Raw genomic sequence first — 18,004 nt, 5'->3', positions numbered from 1 at the left:
ATAGCTATATAAATTGAAAAATAACCTATATATCTACTTGAGGTGTCTACTTGAGTTCTTTGCAGAAACAATTGGAAGTATATTATCACTGTCCCTTTGAGTGATATTCTAATAATGAGCTACATATTATCTAATTAACTTTTAATAGGGAAAAGTGGCTTTCAATAAAAGATGTTTTCCAGGCTATTTGATCAGATCAGATTAGATTTATTTAATTTGCTGTACATTGTCAACTCGTTCTATATTTGCAGAAGCTTATTATAAGGTACATGTGTTAAAAAAAGAAATACATTGCAGATTCCATCAACATAATCCAAAATATAAGTGTCATGATGCCCTATAACATTAACTCCCCCCCCAACAATTTCTATATCCATAATTAATTGTGGTGTGTAATTATTTTTGTTTCTTTGTTAACAACCTGAATGTAAGGCCACAATTATCTTATTTGCTGTTAGAAACAAATGAGGGTAGTTCAAGGGATTGATAGGTTTATCCCTTATTCAATTCAATTTCAATTTATTAGATTTGTATGCCGCCCCTCTCCGAAGAAGAACTAACTTTATTTATTTATTTATTTATTTGTTTGTTTGTTTGTATGCCGCCCCTCTCCAAAGACTCTATAACCTTCATTATGTATTTTACCATCATTGAATTTTATTTTTATTGCTAAGAGGGATGAAAGGCTTCTTTTAAGACATAAAATGAGACAGAACCTGACTAGTGCTCCAGAATTATCACAAGTGCTGATATGTGCATTTCGATACAGTATTGCAAAATTTTCTCTGTTCTTTTTCTTTTAATTAAAGTACAAATGGAATAGCACTTTTCAGGTCAGTTCATCCCTTCATAGCAAGACAATCTATGAAGGCAACAATTGACAGTATTTTAAAATTTCCATTCCATCCTAAACCCTAATGCCCCCTTTGGTCAGCCTTAAAAAATAAGGGTTTATGTTGCAGTAATATCTTATTTTCTTATAATGAATTTTTACTCCAGAGAGATACCAGCTATAGCTGCATTGTCTCTGTCCTACAATGGCTATCTGAGCTCTCCAAGTCCTGTTCCTATATTAAACCAACAATGCCAAATGAAGATGGCATTCAATATGTCTATTAGAGCTATTCTATTAGTTATACATTATTTCATATTGTGGAATATAACAAGCTGCATTTTACCAGGCTAGTAATATTTGGAGAATTATACATTATTTTCTAAAATTCTACAATTTCCAGTATAAAGGTTTTCTGTCCATACTTCAAGATGTTATATATGTCTATAAGAGAAGCCTATAAATTTGATTAAATAAAATAAAAAAAATAAGTTGCCCTGAACAATTTTAAGTTTATATAAAATAAAATGAAAAGTTAGGAGCAGTCTGTAAAATAAGTAGCTTTTTGTACCTATATTCTGTTTATATAATGACCAAAAGAGATGTCTCTTAAAACGTACTGGCTCAATAACTCTATGAACTCAACTGATGAAGATTAAGTAAGTCACTGATATTTTTAAAATATTAGTAAAAGACAAAGATAAGCCCTCACCTTTTAAAAACCATGTGGACATAATTTGCAAAAAGTATTAAATTTTTTTCAATTTGAATTGCTCACTTTGACTTCAGGTAAAAAAATTTAGGCATACTTCATGCTAGGATTCTTAATGCAAACTAAGAGACATAGTTGTCTACTTGGTTCTGTGTAGCTACAACAATATAATTAGCAACAAATTTTCTGACAATTGGGAAATATCACCACTTTTTAAAATATGCTTATTAAAACAAGGCCTTGTGATGATTTAATAATCAACACACTTTTCATTCTCTATAAATCTTTGTTTGTATTCTTTTCCACAGGTGACTCATTGGCACAGTCCCTACTTCTTTGCCTATTTTCCTACTGCCAACTCTTTCCCAGCTCTTTTGGGTGATATGTTATCTGGGGGCTTAGGATGCATTGGATTTTCATGGGTAAGTTCTATGTGGGCATGAAAAAACTAGTTATAATTACTACACATGCTTTTATATTTCAGAAGTATTAGGTATGTATAGATTTTTGGAGACATTTCCTTCACTCAGAAGCCACAGATAATCTATATGGCTTCCAACAGTTTAGTTTTCACTAAAGTGGTAGATTATGAGATTCAGGTAGTCCTCAACTTATAAACATAATTTAGCCCAATAGATTTATCAGAATGAAAAGTGAGAAATTTGTTTTATGAATTTTCTTGCTTACATTTGTTAAGTGAATCACTGCGGTTATTAAATTAGTAGCACAGTTGTTAAATTAATCTGGTTTTCCCATTGACTTTGCTTGTCAGAAGGTTGCAAAAGCTGTTCACATAACCCCGGGACACTGCAACCTTCATAAATGTGAGTTGGTTGTCAAACATCCAAATGTACTAGAAAAAAACTAAAACTCTCAGTAGTTTCTAACCTAGGTTACAGACTAGCACCTGTTTATGTGGAAACAGTTTCCTCTTGGAAGACTTGTATCAGAGAAGATGAAAACCAGAACATCTGATATTAGGCTGCCTCCATGACAACCTTAGATCAGACAGAAGCAATATTCTGTCCTTAATATGTCCATTAACAATGATTAGGGCAATTCAGTGTCATAATATTGAAAGCTGTATAAAATTAAGCAGTAGTTATCCCCTCTAACTATTACAGGGGGAAAAACCCAAACTCACAACAACAATCTACAGATATATACAGTGGTACCTCGTCTTACTAACACGTCTTCTAACGAACTTTTGAAGCCCAGTGTTTAAGATTTTTTTGCCTCTTCTTCCGAACTATTTTTACCTTATGAACCCAAGCTGCCACCGCTGGGATGTTCTGCCTCTGGACTTCCATTGCCAGCTGAAGTGCTGGGATTTCCCTGAGCCTCCTTTTGCTGGGAATCCCTGCCTCCGGACTTCCATTGCCAGCTGAAGCACCCGTTCTTGCGCTGCTGGGATTCCTCTGAGGCTCCCCTCACTCCGGACTTCCATTGCCAGCCAAAGCCCCCATTCTTGCACTGCTGAGATTTCCCTGAGGCTCCCCTCACTGGAATTCAATCATTTTTGCTGGCGTTGCTTTGAATCCCAGGGAGGGGAGCCTCAGGGAAATCCCAACAGCACAAGAACAGGTGCTTTGGCTGGCAACGGAAGTCCGGAAGGGGGATTCCCAGCGAAATGAGGCTCAGGAGAATCCCAGGTGCTTCGGCTGGCAACAGAAGTCCGGAGATGGGGCATCCCAGCGGTGCAAGGCAAAAGGGGTGATTGCACCCATTATTCGCTTTTACATTGATTCCTATGGGAAACATTGTTTCATCTTACAAACTTTCTACTTACGAACCTCATCATGGAATGAATTAAGTTGGTAAGACGAGGAATATATATATATATGTATGTATGTATGTATGTATGTATGTATGTATGTATGTATGTATGTAGATTGTTCTGAGTTCGGGTTTTGCCCTGTGTAATATTTTGCATGTTTATGGGATGTTTCGGTGAAATCACATTCACCATCATCAGGCTGAAGTTTCCAAGCTTCATGCTGTTGTAAAATGGAATGTATATGAGAGAGAGAGAGAGATGTAGATTATTGTTGTGAGTTCGATTTTTTATCTGTATATGTGTGTATGCTTGATAAGGCATGATTTCAGATTTTGACATGATTTTATCTACAGTTTAAAATTTTATGAGGAGAATGAGTTAATATACTTGTCGTACGTTAATATACCATATGTAGCAGTTACTCAAATGGATCATTAATTATTTCTTTGTTTTATTCACAAATTATGTAAAATTCTGAGTTACACTTGAAGCACCCATACTTTGCTGCTTTTCTATTCCTTCTGAAATGTATAAATATTTAAAGAAAACACTAGAGACTTTTCTTTCTTTTTTATTATGTTTTCCCATTCTAGGCATCAAGCCCGGCTTGTACTGAATTGGAAGCAGTCATGCTGGATTGGCTAGGAAAAATGATCAATTTGCCTTCACAATTTCTGGCTGGGAAAGGTGGAGAAGGAGGTGGGGTAATCCAGGTAATTTAGAATATTTGCTACAGAATTTGATTTGTATTGTATATAAAGGGGATAGAATATTATATTGTATACATTGTCATATTATTTCTTTTTAAAGATAATAGTGTCATTTTTACTCTTTATGACTATTTCAGAATTCTGTCCAAAACAGAATGATTACACAAAGTGGAGAAAATCTAATTTGCTTCCTTCCTCGAACTGAAAGAAAATAACTGGCTCAAGGTCACCAGCTGGTTTTGAGCCTAAAACAAGAGTAGAATACAACATCCTCAGTTTCAAACTAATGCCTTAACCACTACACCAAATTGGCTCTCAATTATTATCTAGCAAAGTGTAAATTGTCTCCCTGTATCTTCAAATTAAGATGACAGACCCTGATGAATAATGAAATCAGATAAATGTATCTAAGTTTCAAATCCTGAATTTGCTTATCTCTAGGTCTGGCATGTATTCTGATTCAAGTATTTCTATTTTATTTGTTCATATTGATCATTAATGAATAAATAAATCCACACACATGATTTTTCTGTGTCTGAGTAGTGCATATTTGATAAGTGATAACAATGTGAGCTGACTGAATTGTTCTTAATTTTCCCATTCACATATACAGTGATTTTTTTTGAAATTTCAGTAGTCATAGGACTGTGCAAATGTAAATGAGTCCTAAAACTTTTTGTTAGCCAATTCATTGCGTGCAAATATGACATTCCTATGAGGGTAGTGCCAAGTGGAAAAATAGCAACCTCATACTTTGTTAAATATGTTTGTGCTTTGTATATTTTCACGCCAGTTTAAGTTTTAGAGTTTTGTATTTTAACAAAGTTATGAGTCTTGCAGAGCCTTGAATCTTCTGCTGAAATATAGAATAGAATAGGATAGAATTCTTTATTGGCCAAGTATGATTAGACACACAAGGAGTTTGTCTTGGTGCATATGCTCTCAGTGTACATAAAAGAAAATATAGATTTGTCAAGAAACATGGGGTACAACATTTAATGATTGTCATAGAGGTCAAATAAGCAATGAAGAAACAATCAATATTAATAAAAAGCTTAGGATACAAGCAACAATTACAGTCATACAGTCCTACATGGGAGGAAAAGGAAGAAAAAACTGGTAGAAATAGAAGTGCAGACTTAGTAAAAAGTTTGACAGTGTTGAGGGAATTATTTGTTTAGTAGAGTGATGGCATTTTGGAAAAAACTGTTCATGTGTCTAGTTGTCTTGGTGTGCAGTGCTCTTTAGCGACGTTTTGAGGGTAGGAGTTGAAACAGTTTGTGTCCAGGATGTGAGGGGTCAGTAAATATTTTCACCGCCCTCTTTTTGACTTGGTGCAGTATGCAGGTCCTGAATGGAAGGCAGATTGGCAGCAATTGTTTTTTCTGCAGTTCTGATTATCCTCTGATGTCTGTGTCGGTCTTGTTGGGTTGTAGAACCAAACCAGACAGTTATAGAGGTACAGATGACAGACTCAATGATTCCTCTGCAGAACTGCATTAGCAGCTCCTTGGGCAGTTTGAGCTTCCTGAGTTGGTGCAGAAAGAACATTCTTTGTTGTGCTATTTTGATGATGTTTTTGATGTTAGGTGACCATTTTAGATCTTGAGATATAAGAGAACCTAAAAATTTGAAGGTCTCTACTGTTGATACTGTGTTGTCTAGTATTGTAAGATGGATGGAAGGGTTTCTCCTAAACTCTACCACCATTTCTACGGATTTGAGTGTGTTCAGTTCTAGATTGTTCCAGTCACAGCACAATGTTAGTTGTTCAATGTCCCGTCTGTATGCAGATCATTGTTTCAAATGAGTCTGATCACTGTTGTATTGTCTGTAAACTTCAATAGTTTAACAGATGGATCTTTTGAGATGCACTCATTGTCGTATAGAGAGTCATTGTTGTATAAAGAGAAGTGGTGAGAGAACACCGCCTTAGAGGGGGGGCTGTGCTAATTGTACAGATATTTGATGTGATTTTTCCTAGCTTCACCTGCTGTTCCTATCTGTTAAAAAGTTTGTGATCCACTTACTAGTGTGTTCAGGTACCGCTAGGTGATTTAGTTTGGTTAAGAGACTGTCCAGTATGATGGTGTTGAGTGTTGAACTGAAGTCTAAAAAGAGGACCCTACGTAGGTCATTGGAGATTCAAGCTGTTGTAGGATGTAGTGTAGAGCCATATTAACAGCATCATCTGTGGATCTATTTGCTCGGTATGCAAATTGCAGGGGGTCTAACAGTGGATCCGTGATGGTTTTCAAGTGGAACGTCACTAGCCTTGCAAAGGTTTTCGTAACTACAGATATTAGAGAAAATGGTCTGTAGTCATTCAGTTCCTTGATGGAGGGTTTCTTTGGCACTGGGATGATAGTAGAGTGCCATGTATTTTTATATGTTATATTTATAAAAACATACGAAAGTGTGTTTTCTGATGATGACATGGGATATTTATATCTGTTTACTAACTCATTTTTAGTGACAACACATGATGCTGTTTTCTTTGTTTATCTTTAGGACAGAAGGAGGATGGTTTAAGCCCTCTCCTGCTATTACCAAAGAGGAAGCAATTTGTGCAGATGGTTTTCTTTTTTGCACAGTCATAATAACAGTGTTAGAGACAGGAAAGGACATGTAAAACATGGGTCTTATATTAAAACTGCCAATCTTTCCTAGATTTAAAACCAAATGATTATTTACAATATTTGCGTATGAAAATTGGTGCTTAATTGCAGCTGAAAGGACAAATCAATATGAAATCATTGCCTACTACTTCAATGTGCCACTTGAAACAATTAAAGAAGAAAGAAAATGTCTGCTGGGGACTTTAATTGGCAATATATATGCCAGTTTTTAAGCCTATTCACCATAGAAACCTCTATTTATAGAGAAAATTGAAATTGACTGTGGCCTTAGTATTTGTGTCATTTTAAAAAGCAAATTCTCATCACAGCTTTCAGCAGATTATTTTTGCATTGTCATTTTATTAAAGGTGCATCCATCCATATTTAAGAATGCAAATCCTGTTAATTTTAGTTAGAATGATTTAGAAATGTGAAATCAGATGGATTCTGCCCTTAATTGAAAGAAGATCACTGTATAATATTGCTTCTGCCTCTTTACTGTTGTTTATCTTTCCTTGACTGTCTAGGAGCACTTAAACATAAATGCACATACAGCTATTGACATCTAAAGCATGGATGACACACTGCATGGCATACATTTGCGCCAGAAAGAAGGAATTCTTATCCTGATTAGATCTGCAAGATGATCTGCTGTTGTATCATTCTCAGTACCATCAATTGTACTGTATAAGCAATGCCAATGCATTGGTTACTCCTGATTAATTTAAGACAATTTTTACTGGATTTTCTTATCCAACCTATCCAATTTTCCATCACAGGGAACTGCCAGTGAAGCTACCTTGGTTGCCATGCTGGCAGCTCGAACCAAAGCAATCCATCGTATTCAGTTAGATAATGAAAATATGACTTTGGGAGAAATTATTGGCAGACTGGTAGCTTATACTTCTGATCAAGTGAGTACATTATTCCCTGCATTACTATAGATATGGAAATAAAATTAAACATAATACTCATGCAGCATAGATTAAAATTCATTAAGATGTTATGCCTTTCATTTTCAGGTTGATTTCTCAATAATGCAGATATCTGACAGACAACACCATGTAACAATTTAAAAAAAAAATGTTCCCAATTGTTAAGTGTGTTTTCCTGATTGTTTGTACCTTAAATAAATAGAAAAAAATTATTATTCCCTGTAAACTTTGCTTTTGTGCTCAGCGCAATGATATTTTGAAATTGATCTATTTTTAAGGATATTCGTAATATTTCAAGATACTTAAGAAGCTTCTGGAATTATGAGAATTATCAAGAAGTTTCTAGAACTGTCCAGAATTATCTAGAACTTTCTGGGACTGTACAGAATTGTAGGTAGCTATATAACTATAGCCCTTCCTGAGAGATGGAGAGGCAGTATCTAATTGATTGGGATTGCATAGTAAGTCGGCAATGGCCATCACAGGCAAAGGGGAATTGACCTAGACAGACAGGTGTGAATTCAATATCTATTCAGATTCTGATAACAACAGTATTCGGACTTCACCCCACACCCATTACAGGAGGAGCTTAGGAATGTAATTGTGTGTTACTCTGATACCGGGTGATCAATCTTGCTCTGCTGAATCCTCAGTACACTCTTTATTCCTGCATGGAATAAAGACCATTTTAATCAAGTTTGGAGAGACATCCTTTTTCCTTATGGTACACAGCAACTTAGTCAATTTAGATGGCATCAAGACCCCAACTCATCTCTACTTCCTTTGCTGTCCTTGCTCAGTTGTTCAAATCTATTTAATCTGCTTTCTTCAAATAATTCCTTGGCTTGGTCAATATTTTCAATTCTTACTTTTGTTCCATGCCATGTCAAAGACAGACCTTCGGGGATAAGCCAATGGAAGATTAAATTTTCTTTGATTAATATTCTAGTGAGAAAATAATACTCCTTCCTGCTTTCCCAAACTCTTTTTGGAACTTGTTTTAAAATTATAATTTCTTTGCCTTTGTAGTCTAAGCTTTGGTTTCTTGTCCATTTTAAAATGTCATCTCTGATAGTCTTTCTTGCAAATTTTATATGCACCTCCCTCGGTAGATTGTGTTTTTGGGCAAAGTTTGCCTGTACCCTGTAAAGTTCGTCAATTTTTTTTTTATTTTCTGGGGATCAGTCTGTAAGATCTCTCCTAGTATTTCTACCATTTTTGTACCTAGGTCCTCATCCTTTTCTTCTGTGACATTTTGGAACCTTAGCCCATATGAGGCATGTTCCAATTCCAGATAGGTTATTGCCTCGTCTAAGCCCCTAATAGTTACATTGTTACGCTCTTCAAATTCTTCCATTTTCTGCTCTACTTTCTCCTTCTACTGTTTTTATTCTTTGGTCATTGTCTTGCAAAGTTTATTGTATGTTTTCAATTTTCTCATCCATTCCTCTCATTTTTTCTTTCATTTCTCCCATCTCTGCTTTGATATCTTCATGTTGTTGTCTCGCTTCATCTCTATTGGTGTCTATTGAAATCTGGGGTTTTTGCATAAATTCTTGTATTACTGACAGCGAATCTTGAATAATTTGGAGAGTCTATTGTGTTGAAGATTTCTCTTTTGCAAACATGCTTGTTATTGTCTTTTGGTGGGATGGAGATTCTTGTGAAGACAATGATAGAGTAGAGGTCTGTTTTTTAGAGGTTTTTATAGTTGTAGTCATATTAGACACATTAGAAAGGCTCTGAAATTCTTCCAAAATGGCATCCACTTTTTTTATGCTTAGATCCAACTGTAATTTCTAATTAATCCAATCTGGATTTTATATCTCAGTTAGCAAAATTCATTAAGAAAGTTCAGCAAATACCTAAGTACAAGTACAGTGGAACCCCGACATAAGAGCTGCTCTACTTAAGAGCAACTCGAGATAAGAGCTGGGAGGGGAGAGATATTTTTGTTCTACTTACAAGCCCAAATTCGAGATACAAGCGCCAAGGAGCTGTCTCCTGAAGCCAAACGCTAACTTCCGCATTCGGCTTCAGGAGACAGCTGCGAAGCGGCGCGCGTGTTTTAAAAGGTTGCAGCCGGCCTGGGGGGCTCGGGGGGGTGCTTGCAGCTTTCTTTCTTGCTCTTTTTCTTTCTCTCTTTTACCTTCCCTTCCTCTATTTCTTCTTTTCTTTCTCCTTCCCACCTTCTTCCCTCCCTCCCTCCCTTCACTCATTCCTCTCTTAATCTCCCCTTTCATAAGTTTCCTTGCTTCCTTCCTCTGTTCCTGTCCCTTCCCCCTTTCTTTCTTTCTTTCTTTCTTTCTTGCTCTTTTTCTTTCTCTCTTTTACCTTCCCTTCCTCTATTTCTTCTTTTCTTTCTCCTTCCCACCTTCTTCCCTCCCTCCCTTCACTCATTCCTCTCTTACTCTCCCCTTTCATAAGTTTCCTTGCTTCCTTCCTCTGTTCCTGTCCCTTCCCCCTTTCTTTCTTTCTTTCTTTCTTTCTTTCTTTCTTTCTTTCTTTCTTTCTCTTTTTCTTTCTCTCTTTTACCTTCCATTCCTCTATTTCTTCTTTTCTTTCTCCTTCCCACCTTCTTCCCTCCCTCCCTTCACTCATTCCTCTCTTACTCTCCCCTTTCATAAGTTTCCTTGCTTCCTTCCTCTGTTCCTGTCCCTTCCCTCTTTCCTTCCTTCCTTCCCACCCTCCGTCCATTCATTCACCCATTCCTCTCTTGATCGCTTAAAGCCGGTCCCTGGTGCAAAAAGGGTTGGGGACCTCTGTCCTACAGGATTGGGTGGCAGAAAAGTTGAACATATGTAAATTTAAAAGTTTAAGAAAGTTTACAAGTTAGTGAAAGAAACTTCATTATTCATTTATATGTACATGTACATTTCTTCATTAAAAACTTGTCTTTCTGCATAATTTAGACTAACTTTGTGAGTTTTTTGAGGGCTGGAACCAATTAAAATTATTTACATTAATTCCTATGGGGAAAAGTCGTTCGAGATAAGAGCTGCTCGACTTAAGAGCCCAGGTCCGGAACGAATTAAACTCGTATCTCGAGGTACCACTGTACTGTATTACTATAAAAATAGTTTTATCTTATATAATTTAATTTTTAAAACTTATATAATTACGAAAAATATAATTCTTGAGTTAACATAAAGTTAAATAAATTCTAAATTAATTACTAAAATTATTAAATTAACTATTTGATTTCTTGCAATTAATTACTTCTAATAATTCAATATTAGTTACCTATTTAGTTTAAAAATACTTACAGATAATTACTTACTATTAGTTACTTAATTAATTGATTAACATTATTTTATTTTTATTTTTTTAAAATATACTTTATTTATAAATATACAGAAAAAGAAAGGGGAAAATAGGGGGGTAGGAAAGGATGAACAGAAAAAAAAGGGAAAAATAAGAGGAAAGTTGGGGGGGAAATACACAATCAAGAGGTTTGTGTAAGTAGTAACATTATACATTGTAAATTGCGAATCATAATACATATATTTCTTAATATCATTATTGTATTTCTTAAACCATGTAAATAAAGAATAAGTAAACGATATCTTAACTATTATCAGAATTATCTTAAATTTTAATAACGAATCTTATGTCTCGTTTAAATAATCTATCAATTTCTAACATTCATGTGTATCTATATATTTTAGGTAGTAGGAAATGAATAAAAATATTTTATGAATGTAAAAAGTAAAGGCAAAAGAGTGCCAGATTAGTAAGAAAAAGGGTTGGTAAGGAGAGGAAATAAAAGTATAAAGAAAGGAAAAAAGAGAATGGGAAAGGAAAAAAATAAATCTGCGTATAGCGCAGACGCTTTTAGGTATTACGACATTGTGGGAAGGGATAATAGGAGGTGTATATGTATAGTATAGTAAATATATATTTGTATACGGAAAGAAAAGGTGTGGTAATTGAAATCGTTATTAGTAGGTATTAGTAATGATATAGTGTATAATATATATTCTATTAGTTTAAAAACGGATAAAAAGAGATATGATATAAAAGTTTTTTTCAAGTTTTGTTACAAATTAATTGGTTTTTGGAGTTAGCTTTTAAGTTAGTCTAAATTTGATTTGAACGTTCAAAAGTAAAATAAGGTTGATAGTTTCATAGTAAGAGTATGGTTTTTTTTGCTGAAACCCATTTGTACCAATTTTCCCATATTTCATAGTATTCTGAGTCTTTTTTGTTTTGTGTTTCCATTGCTATTTTTGACATTTCCGCACATTCTATAATTTTCGTGATGACAACCAGTAGTGGCGGTGTTTGATCCCGCTTCCAAAAAAGGGCAAATGAGATCCTTGCTGCGGTCAGAATTTGCAAAATGAGGTATTTTTGTGGTTTCGTAAGATTTTGCCTAAATATACCAAGGAGATAAAGTTTGGGTTTGAGTGGTAGGTTGATTGACATGACTTGGTCTATTAAATTTTTAATGGTTATCCAATATTTTTTCACGTGGGTGCAGGTCCACCATGTATGGTAGTATGTTCTAGGTTTTATTTTACATTTCCAGCAGTTGGGTGGAAAATTGGGGAACATTTTGGATATTCTTGCTGGGGGGAAATGCCATCGGTAGAACATTTTTATTTGATTTTCTTTGTAAGACATTGCTGTAGTCATCTTATAATTTACTGTCCAAATTTTCTCCCATTCAATTAAATTAATCGTATAACCAAAATTTTGAGCCCAGGCTATCATGCATCCCTTCACTTATTCTTCACAGTTTTCCTGTGTTAATAAATAATTGTATAATTTAGAGATCATTTTTATTGAGGGACTATCGCGTTGTCGTTTTGAAATCCGAATTGTTTTTTATGTTCTTCATATTTTGATTTAATTTGTAAGTATGATAGCCAATCTATATTTATCCCTTGATCGTGTAATTGTTGTTTTGATATGAGAGCATCAGATTTATCAAGTAGCTGATGATATCTCAATATTTTGGTATGGGAGAAGAGGTTAGGAAAGGTTAATAATTCATTTGGGGATAGCCATTTTGGTATTGAGATATAATAATTCTTCTTAATCGTATGCAAAATTGTTATCAAAGTTTTGCGGAGATAATGGTTTTTAAAATATTTGGGTATTTTATGGTAATCCATTGTTAAGAATGCGTGCCACCCAGCAAGAAGATCGTAGCCCTCTAAAGTTAAAAGTCTTGTATTTTTAAGTATAACCCAGTCTCTTATCATTGATAAAATTGTAGCTTGGTAGTATGTGTAGAAGTCAGGAAGTCCAAGGCCACCTTTGGTTCTGTGGTCTTGAAGATTTTTCAATTTTATTGTGGCCTTTTTTTTTGTCCAAACGAATTTTCTTATTTCTTTGTGCAGAGAATTGAAGAATGATTTATTTAGATTGGTTGGGGCTACTTGGAATAGGTATAGGAACCTTGGGAGAATATTTGATTTAATGGCAAATATTTTCCCCATAAGGGATAATTTCAGTGAGATCTTTTTGTGTCTCTTTAAGCAATTGCTCATAATTGTCTTTTTTTATAGTAGTATAATTTGAGGTCATCCATATCTCTAAATATTTAATTTTTTTTGTGGCTTTTATATTAATTAAATTTTCCAAGAAGAGTACCTGCTTTGGTATCATGTTTTTAGTTAGAATTTGAGTTTTGGTCTTATTGATTCGTAGGCCAGATACTTCACCAAATTTATCTATTTCGCCAAATAAAGTAGGTGCTATTTGTATTGGTTCCTGAATAATAAATACAATATCATCCGCGAAAGCTTGCAGTTTGTATTGTTCTTTTTTTACCGTAACTCCCTGAATCTGAGTGTTGTTTCTTATAGTTTTCAGAAATGTTTCAATTGCTAAAATAAAGATAAGTGGAGCTATGGGACATCCTTGTCGCACACCTTTTGTTATAGAAATTCTGTCTGTAATATCATTGTTAAAGAGAATTCTGGTGGATTGGTTGGAGTAGATGGCTTTGATTAGGTTACAAAATTTGGAGCCAAAATTCATATATTCAATTTGGTTTATAAGATATTGCCACTGAAGACTATTGGATGCCTTTTTTAGGTCCATAAATATTAGTGCAAGTGTTTTATCATAATGTTTATTGTAATATTCGATAGTGTTCAGTATCATTCTTGTATTTGTTGCTATATTCCTTGATGGAAGGAATCCGTTTTGGTCTGAGTGGATAATTTTGTTTAGTATCTTCTTTAGTCTGTCCGCAATTATTGATGTGAATATTTTGTAATCTGTGTTGAGTAATGCTATGGGCCTATAATTCTCTAAGAGGTGTTTATTTTGGGTGTCTTTGGGAATGAGGGTTATGTAAGCCTCAGACCAAGAGGTAGGGAGTTTTGCGTTAATGAGTGCGTTATTATAAATATGTAAGAATATAGGTGCAATTATTTCTGAGTGCTGTTTATAAAATTCAGATGGAATGCCATCCGGGCCTGGAGTTTTATTGTTTTTCTGTTTGGTTATTGCGACTTCAATTTCTGTAATGGTGATTAACTTGTTTAAAGAGGTTCTTTGCTCGTCTGTTATCAGTGTTTTTTGTTCATTTGTTTGTAAGTAGTTCAATAATAAATCACCATCCAGATTTGAAGTTTTGTAAAGTTGTTGGTAAAAGTCCTGAATAATTTGTTTTTTATCAGAGTTAACTGTTTTTAAGTGTCCAGAGAAATCTACTAAGGCGTCTATGTTCCTGTCAAGTTTTTGATGAGCTAGTTTAAGAGATAGCCAACGGCCTGGTTTATTAGCGAATTCAAAGTATGTTTGTTTTGCCATTTTGATTTTTTGTACAATATGTTGTTGCGTTATTAAGTTTATTTCGTGTTTAATTGTTTTTATTTCAAGTAAGATTGTATTATTTTTAGGGTCATTGTGTAATGTCTTTTCGGCAAGTTGAAGAGATGTATTTAGTTTATGTAATTGAGCTTATTTTTCTTTATTTTTGTTTGCAGAGTAAGAAATATAAATGCCATGTATATAGGCTTTGGTAGCATCCCATGCTATTTCATTGGGTATCTCACCGTTAAGATTAATTTTAATAAATGAGGGGAGATCGTTTTGTATTTTATGTTAAAATTCTTTTTGATTAATAATCATTTGGTACATAGAGCATCTATGGAAGGTATTATAGTTGGTGTCTTTAAGTATTAACAATAAAGGATTGTGATCAGCCCAAGTTGCATTTAGTATTTGTATGTCTATAATTTGGTTTATAATTTCAAGATTAGACCAAGCCATGTAAATGCGTGAACATGTTTTGTGGGGGGGGGGGGGAGAGAAAAAGGTGTACTATATGGCTTTTGGATGGTAGTATCTCCAAATGTCTTTTAAGGCAAACTCATAAATTGTTTGATTGACAATTGAAGGTAAAATATTATGGGTATGATGTTTAGTGTTGCCTTTGTGGTCCTTATTTCTATCTACTATTGCATTAAAATCTCCAATTATTAAAAAGTTGGTCAAATTTAATTCTAATATTTTTTTGTGCAAATTGTTGAAAAAGGTAGATTGTTTAATGGATGGTGCATATATTGTTATTATGGTTATTATTTTCTTTTTTTCTAGTTTTACTTGGACAATCAATAATTGGCTGTTGTCATCAACATATATTAATTTAGAGGAATAGACTTTTTTAACGTATAAAACTATACCTCTTTTTTTTCAGCAGCAGAAGCACAAAAGAATTCAAATTTAGGAAAGGCTAGTAGGGTGATCTCGTCTTTTTTGATATGGGTTTCTTGTAGAGATATTATATCATAATTATGTTCAGACAATTTGTGGAATATTTTCAATCTCTTTTTATGCGAATTCAAACTGTTTATATTGGTTGAAAATAGAGTGATTTTATTTTGTTTAGTGTTGTGGTATGATTTCCTTGGGTTTCTCTCTTCTTGCTTCAGTCCTTGCCCGGGTAATCGGTCCATGTCTAGTAGATTCGCCATCTAGGATTTGGGGTTCTTTATCCTTGTCTAGAAGGTTATCATCAGAGCTCATTTCTTCGGTCAGAAGCGTCTCTCTGGTATCAGTTTCTTTCGGGATGGTCTGGTCAATTTTCAGAATGTGGGCATAGAATTCTTTGGCGTCTTTGGGAGAGGTGATTTTGTATTTCTTATCTAGGAGGGAGATCATCATTCCTTCCAGCAGTGTTCCCTCTAATTTTTTTTCGGGGTGAGCGGAAAAGTATAGTGTCTGAGCGGCAGTCCCTTTGGCACTGGGTGGCATATAAGTATAAGTAAGTAAGTAAGTAAGTAAGTAAGTAAGTAAGTAAGTAAGTAAATAAATAAAGTAAGTAAGTAAGTAAGTAAGTAAGTAAGTAAGTAAGTAAGTAAGTAAGTAAGTGTGGGCGTGCGCTATCACACATGAGCAAGTTCTTGCATCCATAATTCTATCCTTTCTATGTCTTCCTCCCTCTTTCCTCCCTCCCACTTTCCTTTCTATCTCTCCCTCCCTCTTTTCTTTCTATCTTTCCCTCCCTCTTTCCTTTCTATCTCTCCCTCCCTCTTTCCTTTCTATCTTTCTTTCCCCCTTTCTCCAAGCCCTTCCTTTTCCCTCTCCCTAACTACCCCCTTCTCCCTCCTTTCTATCTCTCCCTCCCCCTTTCTCTCTCCCTTCCTTCATCTTTCATTCCCTCTCTCTCCATCCCTCTTCCTTTCTCTCTTCCTTCCTTCCTCTCTTTTTTGTTCTTTCTCTCTCCCTCCTTCCCTCCCTCTATGTCTTTCCCTCCCCCTCCTTCCCCCCTCTCTTTCTCTCTCTCTTGCTTTCTTTCCCTGTCTTTCTCTCTTGCTTGCTTTCTCGCTTTCTTTCTCATTCTCTCTCCCCTCCTTTCTCTCTCCCTCTCTTTCTCTCTCGTTCACCACGCCGGCAACAGAGAGAAAAAGAGAGAGAGAGAGAGATGGAGAGAGAGTGGAGGGCGCCGTTGTCTTCGCCTCTGCCTGGCGGCTCTGCAGTGAAAAGGAAGCAGCTGCGCACCGCCTCCCGGGAGCCCGGCCGACTTTTGGAGCCGTTTTGTTTTCGGCCGGGCGGAGGCGGCGCGCGGAGGCGAAGACACGGTGCCCGGCCACGCTCCGCCTCCCGGGAGCCCAGCTGAAAACAAAATGGCTCCAAAAGTCGGTTGGGCTCCCGGGAGGCGGAGCTTGGCCGCGCACCATGTCTTCGCCTCCGCGCGCCACCTCCGCCCGGCCGAAAACAAAATGGCTCCAAAAGTCGGCCGGGCGTGGTGTCTTCGCCTCCGTGCAGCTCTGCAGTGAAGAGGAAGTAGCCGCGCACCGCCTCCTGGGAGCCCGGCCGACTTTTGGAGCCGTTTTGTTTTCGGCCGGGCAGAGGCGGTGCGCGGAGGCGAAGACACGGTGCCCGGCCACGCTCCGCCTCCCAGGAGCCCAGCTGAAAACAAAATGGCTCCAAAAGTCGGCTGGGCTACCGGGAGGCGGAGCTTGGCCGCGCGCCATGTCTTCGCCTCCGCGCGCCACCTCCGCCCGGCCGAAAACAAAACGGCTCCAAAAGTCGGCCGGGCGTGGTGTCTTCGCCTCCGTGCAGCTCTGCAGTGAAGAGGAAGTAGCCGCGCACCACCTCCTGGGAGCCCGGCCAACTTTTGGAGCCGTTTTGTTTTCGGCCGGGCGGCAGCCGCGCGCGGAGGCGAAGACACGGCGCGCGGCCAAGCTCCGCCTCCCGGGAGCCCAGCTGACTTTTGGAGCCATTTTGTTTTCAGCTGGGCTCCCGGGAGGAGGAGCGTGGCCGGGCGCCGTGTTGCAGAGGAGGAGAAAGAGAGGCGGAGAGGGCAGCGAGTGGCGGGCGGGCGGCCAGGTGTTCGGGGGGCAGCCGGCACGCGCTCCCCAAATCTCCCTGCCAGCCCACCCGCCCGGAACATTCAAAATAAGAAAACCCTTCACTCTTACTTTGAATGTTCCGGGCGGGCGCGCAGGCAGGGAGTTTGGAAGAGCGAGCGCCGGCCCGCGCGCCCGCCAGCCTTCGGAGAATGCCTGCCCTTCCCCCCTCTCTTGCAGCAGAGGAGAAAGAGAGGCCGGGTGGGTGGGGGGCAGGGCCGAGAGGCCAGGAGTGCGAGGGGGCCGGAGGCACCATGGAGAGGCAGGTGTGGCCGCGGCTCCCTTCTACTGCCCGTGCCTCCCCACCCGCCCCCGCCCCGCCGCCCCCCGCCCCCCGCCCCCCCACAGGCTGGCAGGGGGATGGGGACTGCATGCCCGAGGAAAAAGGTGCACGCGGGGGTATTTTGGACCGCGCGCGCGCGCACGTGCGCAGCTTACAGGGAACGGTGCCTTCCAGTATAAGCCATCTAAATTGTATACCATTTTTATTTAATTTGGTTGCTAGAGTTTGATACAGCTTACGTTTTTCTCTCACCTGTCTCGGGATTTGATGCAGGACCACGATGTTTCTGCCTTGGTGCATCGCTTGGTTCTCTTTAGAGGTG

General features: G+C 37.5%; 1 protein-coding gene across 7 annotated transcripts in view; it reads left to right on the top strand.

Moving 5' to 3' along the window:
* Positions 1–18,004, top strand: part of DDC (dopa decarboxylase) — a 277,543-nt gene that overhangs the window by 93,319 nt on the left and 166,220 nt on the right. For all 7 annotated transcript variants that reach the window (XR_011556802.1, XM_070727177.1, XM_070727183.1 and 4 more), the window contains 3 exons: positions 1,853–1,966; positions 3,915–4,034; positions 7,429–7,563. Coding sequence is in view for 6 of the 7 variants with exons in the window: in XM_070727177.1 (XP_070583278.1) it covers positions 1,853–1,966; positions 3,915–4,034; positions 7,429–7,563 (369 nt within the window). In the remaining variant the exon portion in view is untranslated. The remainder of the gene's footprint in view (positions 1–1,852; positions 1,967–3,914; positions 4,035–7,428; positions 7,564–18,004) is intronic.

The sequence above is a fragment of the Erythrolamprus reginae genome, chromosome Z, assembly GCF_031021105.1.
Source record: "Erythrolamprus reginae isolate rEryReg1 chromosome Z, rEryReg1.hap1, whole genome shotgun sequence".
NCBI classification, from domain to species: domain Eukaryota; kingdom Metazoa; phylum Chordata; class Lepidosauria; order Squamata; family Dipsadidae; genus Erythrolamprus; species Erythrolamprus reginae.
Note: the sequence above shows the minus strand (reverse complement) of the source record. Positions and strands in the feature narration are given on the sequence as shown.